The sequence below is a fragment of the Bufo gargarizans genome, chromosome 8, assembly GCF_014858855.1.
Source record: "Bufo gargarizans isolate SCDJY-AF-19 chromosome 8, ASM1485885v1, whole genome shotgun sequence".
Lineage (NCBI taxonomy): Eukaryota > Metazoa > Chordata > Amphibia > Anura > Bufonidae > Bufo > Bufo gargarizans.
This window is the reverse complement of record NC_058087.1, coordinates 28,621,254-28,633,768: the sequence shown is the minus strand read 5'-3', so window position 1 is coordinate 28,633,768 and position 12,515 is coordinate 28,621,254. Positions and strand designations below refer to the sequence as shown.

Sequence of the window (12,515 nt, the reverse complement as noted above, 5' to 3'; positions counted from 1 at the left end):
AGAAATTCAAGACTGGAACTACCTCAACTGAGACTGAAGCAAGGCAAGGAGCTGAGTATTAGTGAGTACATAACTACCTACTATAGCCTGACACATTACTACCAGCACAGCCTGTTACTGGGATTCATCACATCCAACTTGCTGGTGTTTCAGAGACTGATTTATTACTGGATGTAACCTGTTATCAAGAACCTTGTTATAGTAAAGTTCCCAGTTGGATTTAAACCTGCCTCATTCTTCTAACGTCATACTACTACAACTCTTAACATTTTACACCACCAAGGTGCTGGCGTCACAACATTACCTAAGTCAGGGGCCCAGCCGCACAGGCACTCAGCACCCATTCACCATCAAGGGCACCTCAATCACCACCTGGCCGGTGTCCCCTGTAATAGAGTGTGCCCCGGAGAATCCAGTGCTGCTCTCCCCTTCACTGCACTGCTGGCCCAGGGAGGCAACTGCTAAACCGTGAGTAACCGATGAACTGTTTGTACATTCCGACCCACCGTGAACCTCGCATGTTCTAGCCCTGCGGACTGGCACGCTGCAACCATACGTCCAGGGGTGGACTGGCCATAGATCCTACAGGGAAACTTCCCAGTGGCCGGATGCCTTGGGTGGGGGGGGGGGAAGTACAGAGAAGTACTGGTCTAAGTAATGCAGGGGGAGGGAAGCACTTCTGATGACTGGGAAAAAGAGGACGTATGCAGGGGAGAACTGGAAACTTAAAGTGGCCCTGGAAAATAAATTAAAACTGCCCCATGTTATAGTCTGGTGCAAATCGACCGTAGGCGGAGCAACACAAGTAGGCGGGGCCAGCAACAACATACAGCCGCCGGTACCCTGACTAATATTTTGTGCCGCAGTATGTTATTGCTGGCCCCGCCTACTTGTGTTGCTCCGCCTACGGTCGATTTGCACCAGACTATAACATGGGGCAGTTTTAATTTATTTTCCAGGGCCACTTTAAGTTTCCAGTTCTCCCCTGCATACGTCCTCTTTTTCCCAGTCATGTCCTCTTTCTGGGACCTAAAATGAATTGTCCAGGGAGGGTTTATAAATTACCAACAACATCCGCTGGGTGGGCACTATAAACTGCTACAGTGAAGGCAGGGCCTATGATGACATCACAGTCATGTGATTATTGCAAGATGGGCCAGAGCTCAGCAGTGGAGAGAAGTGGTAAGAACCTGTGATGATGTCATCATCATGTGATCAGGGCAGGCAGAGGCGGAGCTTAGCAGTGGAGAAGTGGTAAGGACCTGTGATGATGTCATCATCATGTTATCAGTACTAGCAAGGGCAGAGCTCAGCAGTGGAGAGAAGTGGTAAGAACCTGTGATGATGTCATCATCATGTGATCAGGGCAGGCAGAGGCGGAGCTTAGCAGTGGAGAAGTGGTAAGGACCTGTGATGATGTCATCATCATGTGATCAGGGCAGGCAGAGGCAGAGCTTAGCAGTGGAGAAGTGGTAAGCATCATGTTATCAGTACTAGCAAGGGCAGAGCTCAGCAGTGGAGAAGATTTGAGCCTGAGAAACTTTGGAAGTTGTAGTTCTCTCCTCTTATACACCCTCTCTGAATAGTTTTCTGATATCCCATAATAACGGCCTGGACATGCTGGGAGTTGTAGCCTTTTCCTCATACCTCCCCCCTGTAATGTGCTCTGACATCACATTATATCAGCCTGTAGATGCTGGGAGTTGAAGTTCTCTTTTTTTTTATACTCCTTATCTGAATTGTCCTCTGATATCCCATAACGAGCTGGACATGCTGGGGGTTGTAGTCCTCTCCTCCTATACTCCATATCTGAATTGCCCTCTAATATTCCATAACGAGCTGGACATGCTGGGAGTTGTAGTCCTCTATTATATTCCTTATCTTAATTGCCCTCTAATATCCCATGTCGAGCTGGTCATGCTGGGAGTTGTAATCCTCTTCTCTTATACTCCTTATTTGAATTGCCCTCTAATATCCCATAACTAGCTGGACATGCTGGGAGTTGTAGTCCTCTCCTTCTATACGCACACAATTTCAGTCAGTTTTGACTGCGATTGCATTGTTCAGTTTCTATCGCACGGGTGCAATGCGTTTTGCACGCGTGTGATAAAAAACTGAATGTTATACCCAGTTAGGTGTTCTGTAGATTTTATTATTTTCCCTTTCCACCTCATCCACTTGATGGCGCAGCCGGCATCATCTTCTTTCATTCTGTATTAAGAATGCTCAGGGCCGTCTTTACCAAAGGGCAAAAGGGGCAGCTGCCCCGGGCCCAGTTGCTCCTGGGGGGCCCAAGGCAGCTGCCTCTTGAGCCCTGCTAGCTACTGCCCCGGGTGTCAAGCTGTCAGCTACACAGGCATCGTACTGTGTTAAAGTTGTTAAAGATCTAGGACCTTAGATGACATCATCACCATGTGACCAGTAACCTAGCAATTACTGGTCACATGGCTATGAGGTCATCACAGGTCCTAGCAGGTGTGTTGCAGAAGTCAACTGTGGAGCTTTTTTGTGTGAAGATTACATCAGAAAAAGGTGACAGGGGCTATGTTAATATACTGTAAACTACTGTATAGTGGGGTGCTGTATACTGTGTGGGGGCCTGTATACTGTGTGGTGGGCTGTATATTGTGTGGGACTGTATACTGTGTGGTGGGCTGTATACTGTGTGGGGCTGTATACTGTGGGGGGGGGCTGTATACTGTGGGGGGGGCTGTATACTGTGGGGGCTGTATACTGTGTGGTGGGCCTGTATACTGTGGGGGGGCCTTATACTGTGTGGTGGGCTGTATAGTGTGTGGGGGGCTGTATACTGTGTGGTGGGCTGTATACTGTGTGGGGGCCTGTATACTGTGGGGGGGCTTATACTGTGTGGGGGGATGTATACTGTGTGGGGGGGATGTATACTGTGTGGGGGGATGTATACTGTGTGGGGGTCTGTATACTGTGTGGGGGCCTGTATATTGTGTGGTGGGCTGTATACTGTGTGGGGGGCTGTATACTGTGTGGGGGGCTGTATACTGTGTGGGGGGCTGTATACTGTGTGGGGGGGGGGCTCTATACTGTGTGGGGGGGGGGCTGTATACTGTGTGGGGGCCTGTATACTGTGTGGGGGACTGTATACTGTGTGGGGGCCTGTATACTGTGTGGGGGCCTGTATACTGTGTGGTGGGCTGTATATTGTGTGGGACTGTATACTGTGTGGTGGGCTGTATACTGTGTGGGGCTGTATACTGTGGGGGGGGGCTGTATACTGTGGGGGGGCCTTATACTGTGTGGTGGGCTGTATACTGTGTGGGGGGCTGTATACTGTGTGGTGGGTTGTATACTGTGTGGGGGCCTGTATACTGTGGGGGGGCTTATACTGTGTGGGGGGATGTATACTGTGTGGGGGGGATGTATACTGTGTGGGGGGGATGTATACTGTGTGGGGGTCTGTATACTGTGTGGGGGCCTGTATACTGTGTGGTGGGCTGTATACTGTGTGGGGGGCTGTATACTGTGTGGGGGGCTGTATACTGTGTGGGGGGGCTGTATACTGTGTGGGGGGGGGCTGTATACTGTGTGGGGGGGGGCTGTATACTGTGTGGGGGGGGGGGCTGTATACTGTGTGGGGGCCTGTATACTGTGTGGGGGCCTGTATACTGTGTGGTGGGCTGTATACTGTGTGGGGGCCTGTATACTGTGTGGTGGGCTGTATACTGTGTGGTGGGCTGTATACTGTGTGGGGCCTGTATACTGTGTGGGGGCCTGTATACTGTGTGGGGGGGGGGCTGTATACTGTGTGGGGGGGGCTATATACTGTGTGGGGGGCTGTATACTGTGTGGGGGGCTGTATACTGTGTGGTGGGCTGTATATTGTGTGGGACTGTATACTGTGTGGTGGGCTGTATACTGTGTGGGGCTGTATACTGTGGGGGGCCTGTATACTGTGGGGGCTGTATACTGTGTGGTGGGCCTGTATACTGTGGGGGGGCCTTATACTGTGTGGTGGGCTGTATAGTGTGTGGGGGGCTGTATACTGTGTGGTGGGCTGTATACTGTGTGGGGGCCTGTATACTGTGGGGGGGCTTATACTGTGTGGGGGGGATGTATACTGTGTGGGGGGGATGTATACTGTGTGGGGGGGATGTATACTGTGTGGGGGCCTGTATATTGTGTGGTGGGCTGTATACTGTGTGGGGGGCTGTATACTGTGTGGGGGGCTGTATACTGTGTGGGGGGGGGCTGTATACTGTGTGGGGGCCTGTATACTGTGTGGGGGCCTGTATACTGTGTGGGGGCCTGTATACTGTGTGGTGGGCTGTATATTGTGTGGGACTGTATACTGTGTGGTGGGCTGTATACTGTGTGGGGCTGTATACTGTGGGGGGGGGGGCTGTATACTGTGGGGGCTGTATACTGTGTGGTGGGCCTGTATACTGTGGGGGGGCCTTATACTGTGTGGTGGGCTGTATACTGTGTGGGGGGCTGTATACTGTGTGGTGGGCTGTATACTGTGTGGGGGCCTGTATACTGTGGGGGAGCTTATACTGTGTGGGGGGATGTATACTGTGTGGGGGGGATGTATACTGTGTGGGGGGGATGTATACTGTGTGGGGGTCTGTATACTGTGTGGGGGCCTGTATACTGTGTGGTGGGCTGTATACTGTGTGGGGGGCTGTATACTGTGTGGGGGGCTGTATACTGTGTGGGGGGGCTGTATACTGTGTGGGGGGGGGGGCTGTATACTGTGTGGGGGCCTGTATACTGTGTGGGGGCCTGTATACTGTGTGGTGGGCTGTATACTGTGTGGGGGCCTGTATACTGTGTGGTGGGCTGTATACTGTGTGGGGCCTGTATACTGTGTGGGGGCCTGTATACTGTGTGGGGGGGGCTGTATACTGTGTGGGGGGGGCTATATACTGTGGGGGGGGCTGTATACTGTGTGGGGGGCTGTATACTGTGTGTGGGGGCCTGTATACTGTGTGTGGGGGCCTGTATACTGTGTGGGGGGCTGTATAGTGTGGGGGGCTGTATACTGTGGGGGGCCTGTATACTGTGGGGGGCCTGTATACTGTGGGGGGGCCTGTATAGTGTGGAGTGCTATACTGCTGTACTGTATACTGTGGGGGTCTGTATACTGTGGGTGCGGTATAGTGTGGAGTGCTATACTGCTGTACTGTATTGTGTGGGGGGCTGTATCGTGTATAGTTTGGGGTGCTGTATACAGTGAGGTGTTGTATACTGTGAGGTGTTGTATACTGTGGGGTGCTGTATACTGTGGGCTGCTATACTGCTCTACTTTATACTGTGGGGTACTGTATAGTGTGTGGTGCTATACTGCATACTGTGTGGTGCTGTATACTATAGGGTGCTATACTGCATAGTGTGGGGTGCTGGGGTGCACTGTAACACTAGGGTGAGCCGAGCCCTGGTCTCCTTCCTGCAGAGCGGTGCCCACTTCCAGCCTGAGCCCAGAGCACTGATCCTGAGCCGCTGGAGTCTTCAGAACTGGAAGTATTTACAGTCATTCACTGGACTCTACCAGGTGTGTGGATTTTTTTGTATGTGTGTTGTGGTGGAGGGTGTGATTGCCTGCTAAGGTGTGGGAAGGCGGGATCCAGGGGGTCCAAGTAAATTTTTGCCCAGGGTCCAATCAATATTAAAGACGGCCCTGAGAATGCTATTCTTTTTCCTTATAGCCATGTTATAAGGGAAAATAATACAGTGATTAGACTTTAATGGGGTCCGGGGTTGCTCATCGCTATCATCTCCTAGCAACCATGCGTGAAAATCTCACCCCATCAGCACTTGCTTGCGATTTTCACACAGCCCCATTCACTTCTATGGGGCCTGCGTTGCGTGAAAAACACAGAATATAGAACATGCTGCGTGAAAGTCACCGCTCATCTGCACAGCCCCATTGAAGTGAATGGGTCCGGATTCAGTGCGGGTGCAATGCGTTCTTGCTCGTGTGAAAGGGGGCTAATAGTTAATTATGGCAGCTCTTAGTGCTTTGTCTTCCCCACACGGGGCCATGATTGTGGGCGCTGCCCGTCGGTGTGTAATACGTACAGCAGATTTCATCAGTAATAAACACATGTCACCCCCTCCCGCCCGGGAGACTCAGCATGTTACAGCTCCTCATATGGACATGCCAGTTATATATAGTGTCTGACTAGGGTCGGAGACACGGCCTGTGTCAGGATGGGGGTTGTAGTGGAAGGAATGTCAGGGCTGCTTCATTTCATTCACAGTATCACTGACATCCTCCAGTCCTAGAATCATCGGCTTCCATTGAGCTGCCCCCAGCAGATTTGCCTTTCCGGACCCTAGGACATCATGGTGACAAAACCCTTAGGTACACGGTGATTTTGGATATTAAAGGGTCTGAACCTTTTGTTTCTCACGGAGATAAGCAGCACCAGCGGTGCCTGAAAATACAAGTAAGGCCTCATCTACACGACCGTGTGCCAGCCATGCACATACCTAATGCACAGGTACCAACCATGAGCCCGCCGTCTGCAGACGCAGATCCATTCACTTGAATGGGGTCCGCGATCCGACAGTCCGTACCGCAAACAAGTAGTGCAGTCTGGAGGCACGGACAGAAAACCCATGGTTTTCTCCGTAGTGCTTTCGTGGGCTTCCGGATCCCTTCAAGTTGTTTGCGGGCCGCAATACGGGCACGGACCGGCGCATGAGCCCTTAAAGTGGTTTATGGGTTTAGTGGGGGCTGGGGAGAAGCACAAAGGGTTAAAAATAGACCATACTGACCCTCACCGATTCCCTCTGATGCTGTTCTGACACTGGTTTAGTTCTCATCGTTCTTCACTTCCCGTTCCTGGCTCGACACACACCAAAAATGGCCGGTCAGCCAATCACTGGCCGAGGTGGGTCGCTGCTACTGCCAAGTGAAGAACTGAGTGCGCCTTTTCCCCTGGAACTACGAGCTGGACCAGCAAGTGGAGAGAAGCAAGTGCCAGAATGGCAGTGGAGGAACGGTGAGGATGACTATGGTTTATTCTACATTTTTAACGCTTTATGCCCCATTTTTTTTTTATAAAACATTTCTCCAGAAACCCCCTTTAATGGCAAATGTTGAGACTGAGCACTAAAAAAGAGGAGGAAAACCAGCCAGAGGAGATGGCACCGTTCTCTACAAGGGATAACTAAGGCTACTTTCACACTTGCGTTTTTCTTTTCCGGCATAGAGTTCCGTCCTAGGGGGCTCAATACCGGAAAAGAACTGATCAGTTTTATCCCCATGCATTATGAATGGAGAGCAAGAGATAAAACCGCAGCATGCTACGGTTTTATCTCCGGCCAAAAAAACAGAACACTTGCCTGAATGCCGGATCCGTCATTTTTTTTCCTCAGGGATGTGTTAGTGTCGGATCTGGCATTCAAAATATCGGAATGCTGGATCCGTCCTTCCATGGCGGATCTGTTTTTCCGGATGACACCGGAAAGACGGATCCGGCATTTCAATGCATTTGTAAGACGGATCGGGATCCTGATCAGTCTTACAAATGCCATCAGCTGGCATACGTTTTGACGGATCCGGCAGGCAGTTCCGGGGACGGAACTGTTTGCCCGGATCACTCTGCCGCAAGTGTGAAAGTAGCCTAAGTAGGTGACTTCATACTGATGCCCCCGATCTGTCTGCTTCAAACCCCATGAGTGGGGTGACGCCTCCTAGAAGCTTGTGGGGTAGGAGGGTACAAGGGGCGAGTTGTCCAATCCAGTGGTGGCAGGGTGTGATGTCATCAAAGGCCACCATTTTTTTTATTAGTGCCCCTTTGTCATATGTTTACCCAGAGAAAGAAGAAGAGACAGAGAAGACGGCAGCCTCAGCAGTCCAGGTCACACGTGGGGCCCCGTGCGACCTCCGAAACTTTATTTTAGCATCTTAACTTCTCCACACAGAAAAAAAAAAAAACATGAGGGGAACATTACAAACTCCAGGAAAGCAACACAAATTCTATTAAATAAAAGGAAACATCTTCAGATGTTAGTGAATAAATAAGAAGCTCAAGAGCAGCTTGGGCGGGGGAGGGAAGGAGTGCGGCTCACCCCCCGCAACAACTGTACAAACTGCCCCCCTTTCATCGGAGGAGCCCATCCTCCCTCTTCTGGATCACCAGAACCAAATCGTCCTTCTGTTGGAAACATCTCATTGTCCACCTGATTGCCTGTGACGGTCGGGACTCTCACGGCATTTGTATCCTCCCTCCATTCCAACATACGTGTATCATTCATGTGCATGTAATTCCACGCTATACGTGCGGAAGACGTTTGTCCTCGTCCGTGTGGGCGATGGTCTGGTATTTCGAGGACTCTATGTACCTGTTAGAGAGGACTTGGGAAATGGGAATTCATTACCCAGACGTCAAGTAGGGAGCAGAAGAGCCGTGCATGCTGGGAGAAGAGATATCCGATACTTGCAGCATCACTTCAAGGAGAGCGCTAGTCGAAAGACTCGTTACAGAATGGTTCCTATATTGTAGCAAGTTGCGCTTTACTAAGAATCGGTTATACAGTCATGTGACTGCTAGGCTCCACCCAAAATATCAATATTTACATTTTAAGCCTCTTCATCACTAGTGCCTATGTAGTAATAGAAGATGAGACTCCTGGATCATAAAAAAATTCAACTCCTATTTTTCAATACGATGACGCGAGAAAAGGCAAGGATTATATTGAGGATAAAAAGCGAGAATCCTTTTTACTAGTTAAATCAGGATGTTGGGAGTAGTAATCACCATGAACAAGGGCCATAGGTCTGGTACAGAGCCAGATATTGGATCCTTAAAGGAAATGTCCAGAGTTGTCCATCATGTTTAGTCCTCTGTCTCTCTCATACACGTAGAAACCCCCGAATTCACCAGTAGTCCCTTCCCAACCCCCACCCTACAAGCGTCAGGACCCACGTCGGCTCATATTTGTCTGCGCTTCCTATGGGTTTTCAAAAACATCCTATCTTTTTGTAAACAAGTATCGCAGGGATACGGCTACCTATGGGTATGTGATTAATAAATACCTACACTGCCCCTTTGATAAAATCTCTTGTTACCCTCATCTAAATAAATAAATAAAATAAAAAACAATAGAATTAATTCATGCCCTTCTGAATTGCTAAGACCACTTGATTCAACCAGGAATTCCTGGGAAGATCTGTGTAAACGAAGGGTTGTCCAAGACGATCCAGGTGAATTTCCAGCAGAAAGGTTGGTGCCAGAGATCTCACTGAACTGAGGTCCAGAGCGGCAGCTTGAGCTGGTACCAGCGGAGGATGGGCCATTGTGTGTTACATGCATCATGCACCCCCACTTCTTGACTCATCTCTGTCCCCCAGTATCACTGGACTGTTTCACTTCTGTTATTGAGGTATGTTGACCAGCAGTGCTCCAGGAACCCCCTTGCTCTAGGTTATGTGGGGTCCTCTCTATATACACAGGGTATTTACTGTTAGCGATTTGTCTCTGACCGCTCCTGACTTCCTGGGACTGCTGGCGCCCCACATCATCCAGTGGAATGCACCTCTGGCTCTGTGGCCACCTTCTTTATTGTCAAAGTCCTTCCTCCGTGGTCACTGGGTGACAGGTGCTGTGGGCTGTCCACCATGGTAGGAGCGGAGAAGGACTTTGTGCTTGGTAGCAGTGTCCGAGCGTCTCCTCTGCTGCTCCACCAGGAACTCCTTGAGGCGGTTGGTGGTAAAAGTGAGAGTCTGTCGTCGGAGCTTCATCAGATAGGCGTCTTGTAGCCAGGGGTTGGAGAAACATTCTTGTAAGGAGGGACGGCTCCTGTAGACAAAAAACAGGGCGTAAATATATAGAGGTTATCCAGGAATTTCATATTGATGACCTATCCTCAGATTTGGGGATGTCGGACACTCGGGACCCCCGCTAATCAGCTGCATGAAGAGACCGCAGCGCAACATATGGACCTAAGCCTAAGTGACATCACCATAAATCAGTTATGTGGCCTAGGAACAGCTCGGCACCATTACAGCGAATAAGGTTGAGCTGCAATACCAAGCACAGCTGCTATACCGCATATGTCGCTGTGCTTGCGCTAGTGGGTGCTGCAACTTCCTCAAACAGCTGATCGGTGGGTGACCCCTGTGCGGTGTAGTATAGAGAATCTGTCGGCTCTGCTGTGTGGTGTAGTATAGAAGATCTGTCAGCTCTCCTGTGTGGTGTAGTATAGAGGATGTGTCAGCTCTCCTGTGCGGTGTAGTATAGAGGATGTGTCAGCTCTCCTGTGCGGTGTAGTATAGAGAATCTGTCGGCTCTGCTGTGTGGTGTAGTATAGAAGATCTGTCAGCTCTCCTGTGTGGTGTAGTATAGAAGATCTGTCAGCTCTCCTGTGTGGTGTAGTATAGAGGATCTGTCAGCTCTCCTGTGTGCTGTAGTATAGAGGATCTGTCGGCTCTCCTGTGTGGTGTAGTATAGAGGATCTGTCGGCTCCCCTATGCGGTGTGGTATAGAGGATCTGTCGGCTCTCCTGTGTGGTGTAGTATAGAGGATCTGTCGGCTCTCCTGTGTGGTGTAGTATAGAGGATCTGTCGGCTCTCCTGTGTGGTGTAGTATAGAGGATCTGTTGGCTCTCCTGTGCGGTGTAGTATAGAGGATCTGTCGGCTCTCCTGTGTGGTGTAGTATAGAGGATCTGTCAGCTCTCCTGTGAGGTGTAGTATAGAGGATCTGTCAGCTCTCCTGTGTGGTGTAGTATAGAGGATCTGTCAGCTCTCCTGTGTGGTGTAGTATAGAGGATCTGTCAGCTCTCCTGTGAGGTGTAGTATAGAGGATCTGTCAGCTCTCCTGTGTGGAGTAGTATAGAGGATCTGTCAGCTCTCCTGTGTGGTGTAGTATAGAGGATCTGTCTGCTCTCCTGTGTGGTGTAGTATAGAGGATCTGTCAGCTCTCCTGTGTGGTGTAGTATAGAGGATCTGTCGGCCCTCCTGTGTGGTGAAGTATAGAGGATCTGTCAGCTCTGCTATGTGGTGTAGTATAGAGGATCTGTCAGCTCTCCTGTGTGGTGTAGTATAGAGGATCTGTCGGCTCTCCTGTGTGGTGTAGTATAGAGGATCTGTCAGCTCTCCTGTGTGGTGTAGTATAGAGGATCTGTCAGCTCTCCTGTGTGGTGTAGTATAGAGGATCTGTCGGCTCTCCTGTGTGGTACAGTATAGACTCTATACTGTACCACACAGGAGAGCCGACAGATCCTCTATACTACACCACACAGGAGAGCTGACAGATCCTCTATACTACACCACACAGGAGAGCTGACAGATCCTCTATACTACACCACACAGGAGAGCTGACAGATCCTCTATACTACACCACACAGGAGAGCTGACAGATCCTCTATACTACACCGCACAGGAGAGCCGACAGATCCTCTATACTACACCGCACAGCAGAGCCGACAGATCCTCTATACTATAGAGGATCTGTCGGCTCTGCTGTGCGGTGTAGTATAGAGGATCTGTCGGCTCTCCTGTGCGGTGTAGTATAGAGGATCTGTCAGCTCTCCTGTGTGGTGTAGTATAGAGGATCTGTCAGCTCTCCTGTGTGGTGTAGTATAGAGGATCTGTCGGCTCTTCTGTGTGGTGTAGTATAGAGGATCTGTCAGCTCTCCTGTGTAGTATAGAGGATCTGTCAGCTCTCCTGTATGGTGTAGTATAGAGGATCTGTCGGCTCTCCAGTATGGTGTAGTATAGAGGATCTGTCAGCTCTCCTGTATGGTGTAGTATAGAAGATCTGTCAGCTCTCCTGTGCGGTGTAGTATAGAGGATCTGTCAGCTCTCCTGTGTGGTATAGTATAGAGGATCTGTCTGCTCTCCTGTGTGGTGTAGTATAGAGGATCTGTCAGCTCTCCTGTGTGGTGTAGTATAGAGGATCTGTCGGCCCTCCTGTGTGGTGAAGTATAGAGGATCTGTCAGCTCTCCTGTGTGGTGTAGTATAGAGGATCTGTCGGCTCTCCTGTGTGGTACAGTATAGAGCAGTGTTTCCCAACCAGCGTGCCTCCAGCTGTTGCAAAACTACAACTCCCAGCATGCCCGGACAGCGTTTGACTGTGCGGGCATGCTGGGAGGTGTAGTTTTGCAACAGCTGGAGGCACACTAGTTGGGAAACACTGGTATAGAGGATCTGTCGGCTCTGCTGTGCGGTGTAGTATAGAGGATCTGTCGGCTCTCCTGTGCGGTGTAGTATAGAGGATCTGTCAGCTCTCCTGTGTGGTGTAGTATAGAGGATCTGTCAGCTCTCCTGTGTGGTGTAGTATAGAGGATCTGTCAGCTCTCCTGTGTAGTATAGAGGATCTGTCAGCTCTCCTGTATGGTGTAGTATAGAGGATCTGTCGGCTCTCCAGTATGGTGTAGTATAGAGGATCTGTCAGCTCTCCTGTGTGGTGTAGTATAGAGGATCTGTCAGCTCTCCTGTGCGGTGTAGTATAGAGGATCTGTCAGCTCTCCTGTGTAGTGTAGTATAGAGGATCTGTCGGCTCTTCTGTGTGGTGTAGTATAGAGGAT

At 50.2% G+C, this 12,515-nt stretch overlaps 1 protein-coding gene across 1 annotated transcript in view; it reads right to left on the bottom strand.

The window, feature by feature from the left end:
* Nucleotides 1–7,831: 7,831 nt before the first annotated feature.
* The window catches only part of SPEG (striated muscle enriched protein kinase), a 218,311-nt gene continuing 213,627 nt past the window's right edge, over nucleotides 7,832–12,515 (bottom strand). Inside the window, 1 exon segment of the mRNA XM_044303636.1 lies at nucleotides 7,832–9,785. Coding sequence (XP_044159571.1) covers nucleotides 9,572–9,785 — 214 coding nt within the window. The 3' untranslated portion in view covers nucleotides 7,832–9,571.